Raw genomic sequence first — 13,911 nt, forward strand, 5'->3', positions numbered from 1 at the left:
AGTATTTCCGTATAGTCTTTTGATTAGGCAGGAAGGTGACCATGACCCGGGATATTTGTGTTTAGGAAGAGCTCAGTCTCAGTTCTACCTTTCCCTCCAATTAAGATCTTCTTGATCATCTGATATAAGGAAAATTACCATTTATTAAGCACTTTCCTTGTGTCACGGTCTTCATATATGTAATATCATTGTACCTGCAAGATTCATGTAAAGTAGACCCGCTTCTAACATTTTAATGGGAATATGAATCCCCTGGGAATCTTGTTAGTGCAGATTCTGATTTTGCTGGTCTGAGATGGGGTTCAAGATTCTGTATTTCTAAAAAGCTTCTAGGAAAAACCAGTAATGCTGTTCATCTGTTGGCCTTATGCTGAGTAGCAAGAATCTTAATCTTATAGATGAAAAAACTGAGCTTTAGCAAGATTAAATAAATTGCCCAAGTTCATACAGGCAGTAAATGGTAGACTAGTTATTTGATCTAGGTCTCTCTGACTCTAAAGCTCAAGATGTGATAAGGGAAGCCAGGGAAAAATGGAAAGAGAGCTTATGTTTCAATATTTCTTAAACAGGTCACTTCTCAAGTGAGTCAATGGCAGAATCCAGGACTAAATCAAAAAGTCCTGGCTCTGAGCCAAGTGTTTCCCCTTTTTCCTCTTATCAGTCCCCTAATCAGGATCTTTGCTTCATGCTTAGCAAACCATTTTTAGAATTGGCTTTTGGGTTTTCTCCATTACAGGTTTATTGCCAAACCCTGTGCACTCCATGTTGGCATCCAGGACAGTGGTCCTTATCAGGCCCAACCTAATGCCATCCTTGAAAAGGTGTTCATATCTGTTACCAAGGTAAGTGGGCAAAGAAACAGAGGAAGATTCGTGTGGGGGTTTATCCCATAGGGCAGGGGAGGATAAAAGAGCAAGTATTTCCAAGGGTAGGGATAGGATGGGATGATCTTTCACATTTGGGAAGTCCATAGAGCTATTAGGAAAACTTTATCCACTCAGGGAATACCTTTGGGCCAGGATCCCTTAAATAAGTCAAGTTTACATACATTTGAGTTTTAGGCCTAGTAGCCACCACCACCCCTCCTTCTCCCCCAGACACACATCATATTTTGATTTTGTTTTTCCCTGCTCCAGCTCTTGTCATTACCTAGTTGCATAATCAAATGGAAATGGTACTGATAGCCTTTGCGGTTGGGTTTTAATATCTCTTTTTACTTAGCTTGGGCTGGAGGGAGAAGACCAAACAAGGATGTGTATAGATGAATGGTAAAGGTCCTTGATGTGTAAAATAGTACTTCATACTAAAAATGACTTTGGGGATGAAACCTGGAAAGAAAAACATTACTTAAGTCACTATAGTTATTGCCGCTTTGCCACTCAACTAGTCAAAGGGATTTAATGAGAGGTTTGAAGAAAAAGGAATGTTCTGACTCTGGTCATACATCTGCAGTATCCTGATGAGAAAAGGCTGGAGGGCCTGTCAAAGCAACTGGACTGGGATGTCCGAAAAATCCAATGCTGGTTTCGTCATCGGAGGAATCAGGACAAGCCCCCAACGCTCACTAAATTCTGTGAAAGCATGTAGGTGTGCAGAAGGAGGTGGGGAGTGAGGAGAAGGGTGGAGTATGACTGGACTAAGGTTTTCTTTTTGGAAATCACTTCTCTTGTTAGAATAACAGTCAATAGATGTAGAGGGCTAACTCTGTTATAGGCTGGGAAGAAGAGAACTGGAAGCCTGATCACCCTTAGTTTCTTGGACATGCTTGCCCCTAAGCTAGATGTAGTTCCATTTTGTTCCCCTTTCCCAAATAAATTGGGAATGAATTCCTATACTGGCACTTACATAGGTAGATATGCATACCCTTGTATACCTGGGTAGAGATAGTACCAGCTTGCTCTAAATTGACATTTTAGTGGGAAGCATCCCTTTTCTGGACATACTATAATCCATTTCACTGGGTTTTTGCTGATTATCCTCTGGACACCGAGTGCTGTATTTCTTATTGTCATGCAAAAAAAAATAATAGGCACTATCATCAGGGAGTCTAATATGGAAGAAACGTTTACTAAAGACAGTATACACTTGTGGAAATCTATTTTAAACAGAGGCTGGAAGATTTTTATCTCTTTGGCTTTTTCAGTAACAGTATTTGTCCCTGTTATGGGAACTTAATTTCTTACCAGTAACTGTCTTATCCCCAAATCTGCTCTCTTGACTTCTTTACTTCACAGACTTTCTTTTGAGTGAATATTTTTCTAACTTCTACTTCTTGCCCATCCAGGTGGAGATTCACTTTTTATTTATGTATATTCTGCTATGGAGTTAGATTTCTCTGGTCGGTGAGTCTGAACTTTCTCTGGTTCTCTGTTGGGTTCTAATCATACCTACATCCCTGGAGATAAGAGTTAAATACCTTTAGATTTTGTCCCTTACTCCCTTTTTTTTTTCTTGTGATTCTTTTTTTTCTTGTGATAAGCTAAATAGATTGTCTTCTGTCTGGGGCCTGACATCAGTAACCTCGTGACTCTACTGTTTCTCCCATAAATAATGCTAATAATAAAAAATTAATTAAATCAGCATAGTACGTGATGGTTTACAGAGCACTTGACAAAAGTCCTGTTCTTTCAAGGAGGAGACATTACAGAAATCAAGTCAGTAACTCATTATAGTGGGTAAAACAGGTATTATTCCTGCTTTTCAGTTAATTGTCAGAGTCAAAGAAGAATTTCAGGCTTTTTGATTCATGAGTCCTTTTTTTTTTTTTCACTGTACCACACTATTTTCCTCTAAATGCAATAATTGAGGCTTCAAAATACATGAAACATAAAGAGGCAGAAAGAAGGGAAAAGGAAGAGAATAGACAAATATACAGTCATATTTGGAGATTTTAATACTCTTCGTAATTGACTAAATCACTAGACAAAAATCACTGAAGATGTAGAAGATTTAAGCAACACAGTCAACCAATTTGGCCTAATTGACATTTATAGGACACTACACCAACAGCTGAAGAATATGTATTATTTTCAAGTGTACATGGAACACCAACTAAGATAACCATATGTTAGGCCATAAAATTAGTCTCAGCAAATTTTAAAATATTGAAATCTTACAAAATATGTTCTCTGACCATAATGGAATTAAAATAGAAATCACATTAATAATAAAAAGATATCTAGAGAAATATTTGGAAGTTAAACAGCTCTTCTAAATAACCCGAAGATCAAATAAGAAATCATAGGGAAATTAGAAAATATTTTGAATTGAATGATGCTGAAAATACAACATACCAAAATGTGTGGCATGCAGCTAAAGCATACTTAAGAGGAAATTTATAACTTTAAATGTTTATATTAGAAAAGAAGAAAGCTTTAAAGTCAATGATCTAAGTTTTCACTTTAAGATCCAGAAAAAGAAGAGCAAAGTAAACCCAAAGTAAGTTAAAGGAAAGGAAAAAGCAAAAGCAAAAATGGATGAAATAGGCATTAGACAAATAATGGAGAAAATTAATAAAGCCAAAAGTTGGTTCTTTGAAAGGTTTAATTAAAATTGATAAACCCTTAGAAAAAAACAAGAAAACAAATTATCAGTATCAGGGAGAAAAAGAGGCTATCACGGGGATTTCCCTGTTTGTCCAATGTTAAGACTCCGCCTTCCAATGCAGGGAGTGCAGGTGCGATCCTGGTTGGGGAACTAAGGTCCCACATGCTGTGGGGTGTGGCCAAAACTTAAAAAAAAAAAAAAAAAAGCTATCGCTACATATCCTGTAGACATTGAAAGAATAATAGGACAAGATTGTGAACAATTTAACAGTAATAAATTCAACAACTTAGATGAAATGGACTTAATTGAAACTCCATTAGAGATTATTACTTTTGACTTGTGAATCTTTGGCATGGAGATCTCGCTGTCAGTTATTAAATGAAATCATTGTCTTCCTGCCTCCCAGTTTCCTATATATTCCAGGTTGTGATGTTTCCAGAAACTATCCTAGAGCTCTCATTGCTCTTACATACCTCAAAGCATGGTTTCTCTCTTTGTAATAACACTTTCTTGTTCTAGAAGAAAAGTCTAGCCATTCAGTTACCCTAAATTCTGTCAAGAGGGATTCCTTTTCCTTTCCCAACTCTTTTGCCCCAAGCATAGAGAGAAAGGGATTATATAGATGAGCCAGGGGAGAATTCTAAGGGCTGACTTAGATTATCTGTTTTCTCTTAGTCGCCTTGGTTCTGGGACACCCGACAATGCTGGCACAGTTACCCTTATCAGGTAGGATCTGAGCCCTTTCAAGACAGGGGTCTTATGTGTGTGTGTAAGATGGGGTTGGGGAGAGTACATTGCCAGTCCCAAGGGAAGATGGCACATTTCCTTGGGATTCTTGAGGGATTAGGGACTGAGTCTCTTTGAGTCATATATTCAGGTATCTATTTTTGGGGTCCCCATAAGCAGTGAAATCCAGTGATCTGTTTGTTCCAGGTTCCTATATTCACCCTAATTGGGCTGGAAAGAAAAACAGCTTCCTGGCACTTAATGAGGTGCTTTCTGGTTCATGTGTCCCTTTTGAATCCCTCAAGATTTTCTACTATGGTTCTAGTCCATAGTAGAAAAATGTCAGGGGGCTGCTAACAGAGTAGAAGAAAGAAAGGCCTCAGTGTATTTAATCCCCTGAAAAGCACTAATTGCCCAGAATTCTAGGCACACTGATTTGGTTGTGCTATAGTATGTGTTAACCTTATCTGATCTCTGAAAGGTGAGAGCTGAAGATGTGTATGTGGAAGGGAAGAGGTTTAAGTCTCCGCACCAATCCAAAGTCTGTTAGCTATTGCAGATCTTGGAAGATGATGGAGAGGAAGGTTATTTAATAATTTGGGGTATGGCTCCTCTGAGAGGGAGAAATTTGGGGAGGTGGAATGAGTCTTTGACTAGCTGGTATTCTAACTACTACTTTCTCTCTTCCAGCCTCTCACAAATGGGCTTTATTACTATTATATCATGGAATTGGCTTTCTATTGGTCTCTTATGTTTTCTCAGTTTACAGACATTAAAAGAAAGGTAAGGACATTGGCTCCCTCAACTCCCTGACTTATTGCATCCTCCTTTCCAGCAGCTATCATTATTGTCATTGTGATAGATTCTCTGCCCTGATTGGGACCACAAAAGAGGGAGAAAGTAGGTTTAATGGGACTTTCAGCTCTTTGTAATGTTCTCAGAAGTGAGACCTGACTAATGAAGAAGTATATTTGAGGCATTCAGGGCAGCCCAGGATGAAAACAGTTAACTGTCTAAGAAGCATACCCTTTTCCTCATTTTCTCCAAGGTTCTTACATATACAAAGCTCAGGAAACTTAGTCTGAGCTTAGTTCCTAAACTCAGAACGTAGGGACAGTAAGCCCTGATCCAGGAAAAGCCTTGATTCCAGAAAAGCTAGATCTGGCTTTTGTTTGGCATTAGGGACCCTTGTTCCCTCTCTGTTCTCCCTTCTTGGTGACCCCACTTACTTAAAGAATGTCAGTTGGAAGGGGTTTAGGATGATTTTGTTTACCCTTTTCTTACTGTTTAGGAAACGAAGATTCAGAGAAGTGAGTTGACTTGCCCACAGAGTGGCAAAGTTGGAAATGACTGAAGTTTTTTATAAGCAGACAGAAAGGGCAGAATCTTCACCTTTTATTGGTGTCCACCTGACACAATGCAGTTCCAGCAGCTCTAACCCTAATCTGTCACTAACTTGTGGTTATCTTTGGTAAGGAGAATCAGGGTTAGCCTTTGTGGGAATGGATTGAAATTGATCTGGGTTATTAGTTGTTGTGTAACCTAGAAGCTTGATACACAATTCAGATGCCTTTCACCCTCCTGTGATTAGTAGACACAGGTCTTCTTACTAAAATTTTATTTTAATACATGACGCATATAAAAAGGTTTGTAATACATATGTTGGTTTTAAAACATTCTAGAACGTGTATTTGTAAACTCATCCCCAACTAAAGAGCTAAAATATACCATTGTACCTGTCTCTGTGGAGAGCACAGACTTTATATCCTTGCTTCTCTGATGCAGATTTACCTGCCCTCTCCCACCCTCTCTCCCTCACTGGGCTGGGAAGTATTTATTAGATATGTCTGATAACTCAGGTATTTAGAGATTTCTCCAGGGCTAACCTTGGCATTTGAACCCAAGAGGAAGTTTGAGCTTTAAATCTGAAAGCAGGGAGTGCTTGTAGTAAGATGGATTGTTTAGCATGTCTCTGAAATGTTTTGGAATAGTTTAGCTTTGCCCCCTTCACAAACCTCCCCTTTCTGTTAGGTCCCTTTGGTTGAAATTTCCTTCATCAAAGCAGAAGAGTCTTAGACTTTCAAGGATATCTGAAATATCTAAGGCTTGTATGCCTGACTACCACCTGGGAAATTATTTCCAAGTGTCAGCTCAGCATCCAAGCTCTACATGTTCTGCAACTACCAAAGAAAATTGTTCTTTTCTGTGTTTTGAGCTATATTAACGTAGATTATGGGTCAGTCATTGACGTAGAGAGTTTTGGGTCAAATGTTAGGCAGCTCCCTGAGGGAGAATTTAAACAAAATGGAACTTCTAAGGGGTGGGATAAGACCCTCTGAGAACAATGCAGGACATTGAGTTGGCTGGCAGCTCTATGGCCTTGCCTTTACCTGCCTGTTTTATTTTCATTCCTTCCTAGGACTTCCTGATCATGTTTGTGCATCACTTGGCCACCATTGGGCTCATTACCTTCTCCTACATCAACAACATGGTTCGAGTGGGAACTCTGGTCATGTGTCTACATGATGCCTCAGACTTCTTGCTGGAGGTAAGACCCCAACCCCCCTTTCCTCACTATTCCTCTTTCTTTACTTTTCCTCCTAAGAACTGGCTTTCTCCCCAGCTCAATTCTTATCTTCCTTTCTCCAGGCAGCCAAGCTGGCCAATTATGCCAAGTATCAGCGTCTCTGTGACACCCTTTTTGTGATCTTCAGTGCTATTTTTGTGGTGACTCGTCTAGGAATCTATCCATTCTGGTAAGTGGTAGGGCTGTGGAGCTATGGTAGATACGTAGCCATAAACTGGTGATACCTTTCACCAGTTGAGGGAACAGACCACCAAGGTTCCCTAACCCTAAATATTGCTCTGCTTCTTCCTTGACCTAACCTGACCCTGTATGGACTCTCAAAGGACCTCATTTCCCTTGCACAATATTTCTAGTGAGCTGTGATCTAGACTGAGAGCATCCAACTCACTTAGCTGTGGCTCGCCTGACTCATCTCTGAGGAGCAGTCTTCATTTTACGCCTAAGTAATTCCTTTGCCTTCTTTTGTACTGATTACAAAATTCTCAGGCTCTTGCTTGTTTTCCTGCTCTATACCCTGTCTCCCACCCTGACCAACACACACATACACCACTCTCACTTCTACACTCACTACTTTATGATACAAAGTCATTGACTCTGTGGGTTGGAGATTCTCCTTAGTCTGAGGGAATCAGCTACCAGCTGTCCTATATGTGCCTGAGGATCTGAGTAATTCCTAGGATTATGATTAAAATTGGTGTCCCAAACTTGTGAAACTCTGTATATTTGAAGTGATTAATAATATGACTTATTCTATCAGTTGCTAAGATTTCTATATCTTTCCTTATCCCTAAAGATAGAAAACTCCATGGGCCCCTTTCTTTATTCTTTTCTCACTGTGGATGAATATCTCTGGAACTTCAACTGATAGAGAAGGTATGGGGAGAAAACACAAGGTTCTTCTTTCCAGGGAATTCAGCTTCATCCCTATCTGTCTGGCTTTGACTCTGGAATCTGACCATTGGCCTCCCTCTTACAGGATTCTGAACACGACCCTCTTTGAGAGTTGGGAGATGATTGGGCCCTATCCCTCCTGGTGGCTCTTCAATGGCCTTCTCCTGATCCTACAGGTTCTGCATGTCATCTGGTCCTACCTAATTGCACGAATTGCTTTCAAAGCCTTGATCCGAGGAAAGGTGAGGATGAAAGATGGCTTCTTCCTTTGGGGCTGGGTGGGAAAATAGGTATTACCCAGCAAAGAGCCTAGGGCTCCAAAGTTTCCATCTTTTCTTTAAGTATGAGTGTTTAGCCATCTAAGACATGACTTAGATGTCAGAGGAAGGATCTGCCTTCTTCCTGTCCCTTAGGAATGACCATTGTAAAATAATAAACAGGATTAGGTTTGGAGATGACCTCAACCATTTCCTACCCCTTACCTACCTACTTTGTGGATTTCATATTTTTGTTTTCAGCATGGGAACCTTTTTTCAAAGGAAATCATATGCAGAGCTCCAAGATATAAACTGTATAAAAGCAGAGATGTTAGATTGCCTAGGAGTAGTTTGGTAAGTCGCAAGCTACCCAAGATGGCCACACTGTGATGTTCAAGATATGGTTTATGTAAGGGACTAAGTACCGATCTCACCTTACTGTTGTATGAGGCAGGGGTCTTAAGTGAGATAGGTCTTTAGGGTTTCAAATACCCATCTTATGCCAAGAGCCCAAAAGCACAAAGAAAGATCATTCAGTGATAAAACTCATAACTGAATTTTGCAAATTCTGAAGCAGTCAGACTGTGTTAGCCTGCGGGCTGGGGATTCAGCCTTCGGTAATACACAATCCCAAGGGGAGGGGCTCTGGTAGAGGATACACTGACTCTAGGACAAAGGGATGGAATGTTTCCCAGGAATATATGATCCCTTGTGTCGCTATTCTTTTTTGTTTTGTTTTGTTTTTCTTTTTCTTTTTTTGCGGTACGCGGGCCTCTCACTGTTGTGGCCTCTCTCGTTGCGGAGCACAGGCTCTAGACGCGCAGGCTCAGCGGCCATGGCTCACGGGCCCAGCTGCTCCGCAGCATGTGGGATCTTCCCAGACCGGGGCACGAACCCGTGTCCCCTGCATCAGCAGGCGGACTCTCAACCACTGCGCCACCAGGGAAGCCCTTGTGTCGCTATTCTTTATGGCTGCCATTGGTTTCAGAACTTGCTTAGTGTGCCTGTGCATCTTGCTGTAGCTACTGGACATCTCTCTTCTCCCCTGCTCTTTCCTGACCAGGTGACCTATCCAGGAAGGATTAGACCCAGACTCTGTACTCTCCACTCTTTTCTCACCTCCTTCCTTTTTTCTATGCCTGGTGGGAGCTGGACAGTTTCATCTCTTGCATGTAAGTGTATCTGTGCTTCTGGTGTTCAGTGAAGCATGTCTGTCCGAATGTGTTTCTCTTCCTTCCTGCTTTCCATTCTGTTTCCCTGGGTTGTATCAGAGCATGTATCTCTCCTGACTCCAGCAATGGTGCCGGTCGGGTGAATGGTCACATGGGAGGCAGCTACTGGCTGAAGAGTAAGGTGGTTGGTATGGGGACTTCAGCATAGATGGACTTGTAAGGCTGCTGGCAGCCTACTCCTCTGGGCCTCCCCGCATCTGCACTTCTGTGACTAGGGGGTGTGCAGGGCACTGAAGAGAATCAAAGAAGAAGATATTTTCACTTCTTTAAAAAACTCTGCCATTTTATATGGAGCTCAGGTTGGGCCATTGTTGAATGGAGCTCAAGTTGCCAGGTTCTTTTTCCTAAATTGAGGCAAGATTAGAGTCTACTCATTTTTTTTCCCCTTTCTGTTTTTCCTTTCCTTCCCACCCACCCACTGCCCCCCTCCTTTTTGAGCCTCCCTTTCCCTCAAATTTAGACACACTGCCCTCTGGTGGAAATTTCCTAAAGATCAGATAATCAGTTCATTATCTGGGTTCAGAGGTCGATAGCTATAATAAACCATAGAATCTTAGAGCTAACCAAAGCAATTACCCCACCCCTTGGCAATAGCAATTGTAGTTTTGTTTCCTTCTCACCCCCTTCTCTTAGTTACTTTAAAAAAACAAAAACAACAAAAAAACCACATTTATTATCCTTCAGTTCGGGAGGGCAAAAGTCTGACATAGGTTTCCCTGGGTTTCTCTCCTTTACTTTTATGGTCCACGGTAGAGAATCTGAAATACTGTGCTTGGTATGCAGGATAGTTTAGATTGAAAAACACTGCTCTAATCCAAATCCTTCATTTGAAAATATAGAACAAAAAGCTGAGGTTGAAAGGTAAAGATTGATAGAGAGTAGCATGATTGGGACTGGGATTTTTTACTCGCTGACTGCCAGTCTGCTTTTTTTTTTTTTTTTTTTTTTCAGTCTACTTTTCTTTTCACCATACTGTGTATCTTGGGGTTGCTCAAGAGAAGTAACTATCAACACCCTATGACCCTAGTCATAGGGTGTCAATAGTTGAGCCCAGGAAGAGCCCAGTTGTGGATCAGCTTTGGGGATAAAGCAAAACTCTGGATAACCAAAACTGCAGTGGCCACACCACCAGAAGATAGAAGCAATGATGATAGCCATATGTATTGTTTGTGTTGGCCTTTTCTTTTCTTGAGGTACAAGAGGAGAAAGGGTGTCTGTGGAGTTTCCTTCAAACCTAAACCACAACTGGGTGAATGATTTCAGCTCTTTTAGGCTGGTCCTGAAAGGTAAACTCCTCTACCAAGATGGCTACTTATTCCATTGAGAACGGAATTAGAGATGATGAGAGAGAAACCCAGAAAGCAGGCAAAGGATATTCACAACAGTCTCTGTGGTCCAGATAGTATTTTGAGTCAGTTGCCACCAGAAAGTAGGCCAGATTGGGAGTAATGCCCAAACATGGGCTCTGTGGGCTTTGTCTGTCTTATGATTCTAGAAAAGTTCTGTCCTTACCTTTTCTACCTTTGGCCTCATCCCACCCAGGTATCTAAGGATGATCGCAGTGATGTGGAAAGCAGCTCAGAAGAAGAAGATATGACCAGTAGCACAAAAGGCCCCTGTGGCCGCAGCTCCAGCAATGGTGCCGGTCGGGTGAATGGTCACATGGGAGGCAGCTACTGGCTGAAGAGTAAGGTGGTTGGTATGGGGACTTCAGCATAGATGGACTTGTAGGGCTGCTAGCAACCTACTCCTCTGGGCCTCCCCGCATCTGCACTCCTGTGACTAGGGTGTGTGCAGGGCACTGAGGAGAATCAAAGAAGCAAATATTTTCACTTTTTTAAAAAAACTCTGCCATTTTGTATTTAATAGCCTCCAGGTTCTTTCAGTAATGTTATTTGCTCTGTGTGTGCGCGCGTGTGTGTGCATATGTGTGCACATGTGCATATGCATTTGTGCATATGTGTGAGTTTCGTTGCCTAGGTTGGAGCACAAGCCTGGTCCCCTTTGAACCCACCTCAATCCCAGATTTGGCTGCATCTTGAATTATGCTGGCTCCAGAGAGTCCCCTCCCTTGTTGCCCATGGCTCTTGAAGCTCTGGCCATCTGAATGGAGCAGCTAAGTTCACTCCAGGTTTCTGCACTATTCCTCCTTTGGAGATGGAATATTTCACACGACGTTATATAGGAACAGACAACCATGAATGGATGGCCAGGATTGCTGTGGCCCCTAGCTGGGTCCCCTTCCTGCCACCTGGTAGTGATGGACAGCTGCTGATAGATACCCTGCTCTTCATTCAGTGGTACACAGGGAGTTGGGGGGTGGGAGGAGCAGGTGAGCTGAGGGCTGGAGGACAGCAGCCACTGGGTGAGTTGTTAACGGTTTATACTATTGTTTACTCTTCTGTGATTAAAAGTGCTTCAACCCTCATCTGCTGTCTCAACCTCTTTAGTGACTCTGTCCCCAATCCCCTGAACCCATAATCTAATTAAGAACTTTTTCAGGTCTGATTCTAGAGGCCATTGGACACCAAGTTTTTCCTTTCTGTGCATGCTGGAAAGAGAGCGCCTGCATTTTAGGGCTTTATATTTTAAGAAAAAATAAACGTGTAATGACCATAAGAAAAAATACTGAGCAGATGAAAGCATGTATATTACTAAAGCAACAAAGGCTGTGGTTGAAGAGCTAAGACACCTTGAGTATTTCCTGTATTTCCCATTTTATTGAATACAGAGACTGCCAGTTAACATCTTAAGATTGCGATAAGTGAGTCTAAGCAGATGTTTTCTCTTTAGTTGTTTTTCTCTTTTAGCCTATGGAGAAACAGTCTTCCTAATCTAGATTTTTCTCTAGTTGAGGTCAAGGCAAAATTACTAATAGTAGTATTCATCTCTTAAAATAGTTTTCCATTTAGTGAATATTCAGATTACCAAAATATTTCCAGATTCTCTTGTGTACATTAAGACATATGGTATGCTTCATTGTTAGGGAGATGGATCAAAATTGAAAGAAGTAGGTTATTGTTCTAAGAATCAGATACTCATTTGATGTTCATTGACATTATTGGGATATTGACTCTACTAAACTTACTGAGTGGCTGGATTTTAAAAAGACTTACTATAGGGCATGGAAAAATTAAGTTCTAAAATGTCTTACCTAGTTATTTGGTCAGAGCTAGTCAGGAAGACTAAAAGACTAGGGTCTTACATTTAGTTCCTCAATTTGCCGTATTGTTGAATAAATTAGTAATTATAAAATATGAATGAAAATGCTTTTGAAAGTCAGACAAGGTATGTATATTGCCTTTTGAAATTTGAACAATTGCTTTGTAAATACAATCTGAATTAGTTGGCCCAGTTAATCTGACAAAAGATGCAACCAAGTGGTATAATAATTAAAGTAATAATTGCTAACACATAGCTCTTTATTACATGCCAGGTACTGTATTAAGCACTTTACATATGATTAAAATACAGCAAAATAGGTTAACTTGCCTAAATTCAAACAGCTAGTAAAGAATCAAACTCAGAGTCTCTGTTCTTAACCACTATACTGTAACACTTCCCAGGACTTCATATGAGGAAGAATAGTTGTTGAAGAAGCATTTAGCCAGAGGCATAGACTGATTAGAGTTAGCCTTGGATGAGTGAATTGAGATTAGGGTCAGTTATAGGAACAGGGTCTTGTTCTGAAGAGGAACTATATGCATATAGCTGGAGTGGGAGATGAGAGAGAGGTTGCTAGGGAGTTTGAATACAGAGCCGGAAGATAATAGTGTTAACGGGGGGGTGGGCAGCAAGACTGTCATGAGGCCAGTTTTATAGATGGCCTGGGAAGGTTTTATGCCTGAGAGGAAGGCCCCAAATCAGTGCAGAGCAGGTTAGATGCAGACCCATCATCCCTACCCAAGAACTAGGAATATTTGTAAGAGAAGCAAGGCATTACCTCTCCTCTGTTGAATGTAAAAGAGTTTTAACTTTATTATTTATTGAAAAGATAACATGTTTGTATAGTGCTTAACTGCTTTGAAGATGATTTCATTACATCAAAAAGTGAACTTCAGAACACTGCTGTGAAAGTAGGGATTATTATCTCCATTCCATAAATGAATGTTCTGATTGTCTGTTACAATGTAACTAACCACCTGAAAACGTAGTGGCTTGAAAGAACATTTTATTATTTCTCATGGTTTGGTTGGTTGAATGAGCCCAGTTGGAAATATCTCATGTGGTTGCAGTCAGATGGCAGCCGGGAATGGAGTAGTTTAAAGACTCAACTGAGCTGGATGTCAAAGATGATTAACTGGTCTGGCTAGAAGTTAATGCTGACTGTTCCCTAGGAACTCTGTCGGGGCTATCAACTAACGTACCTAAACGTGACCTCTCCGTGCCTTGGGCTTTGCTCAGGTGGTTGCATTCCATGATGCAGGGAGCAGAAGTCACTAGGCCAGTTAAGAATGTTGACTGGGGGAATTCCCTGGCGGTCCAGTGGTTAGAGCCGCCAGCGCTTTCCCTGGTGGCCCAGGTTCAATCCCTGGTAGGGGAGCTAAGATCCTGCAAGCCGAGCGGTGTGGCCAGAAAAAAAAAAGAGAATGTTGACTGGAACTGGCACACATTACTTCCCCTATATCCTGTTGATCAAAGTAGTCACAGGGACCACCTAGATACGAGGGGG

At 41.2% G+C, this 13,911-nt stretch overlaps 1 protein-coding gene across 1 annotated transcript in view; it reads left to right on the forward strand.

Annotated features, from left to right (window-relative positions):
- The window catches only part of CERS5 (ceramide synthase 5), a 34,975-nt gene extending 23,308 nt beyond the window's left edge, over positions 1-11,667 (forward strand). The window contains exons 2-11 of the mRNA XM_065887310.1: positions 737-842; positions 1,453-1,583; positions 2,285-2,342; positions 4,222-4,272; positions 4,963-5,055; positions 6,692-6,820; positions 6,922-7,028; positions 7,836-7,992; positions 9,071-9,179; positions 10,782-11,667. Of these exons, the coding sequence (XP_065743382.1) occupies positions 737-842; positions 1,453-1,583; positions 2,285-2,342; positions 4,222-4,272; positions 4,963-5,055; positions 6,692-6,820; positions 6,922-7,028; positions 7,836-7,992; positions 9,071-9,179; positions 10,782-10,789 (949 nt within the window). The 3' untranslated portion in view covers positions 10,790-11,667. The remainder of the gene's footprint in view (positions 1-736; positions 843-1,452; positions 1,584-2,284; positions 2,343-4,221; positions 4,273-4,962; positions 5,056-6,691; positions 6,821-6,921; positions 7,029-7,835; positions 7,993-9,070; positions 9,180-10,781) is intronic.
- Positions 11,668-13,911: the final 2,244 nt, after the last annotated feature.

Source organism: Phocoena phocoena, chromosome 11 (assembly GCF_963924675.1).
Source record: "Phocoena phocoena chromosome 11, mPhoPho1.1, whole genome shotgun sequence".
NCBI classification, from domain to species: Eukaryota; Metazoa; Chordata; class Mammalia; order Artiodactyla; family Phocoenidae; genus Phocoena; species Phocoena phocoena.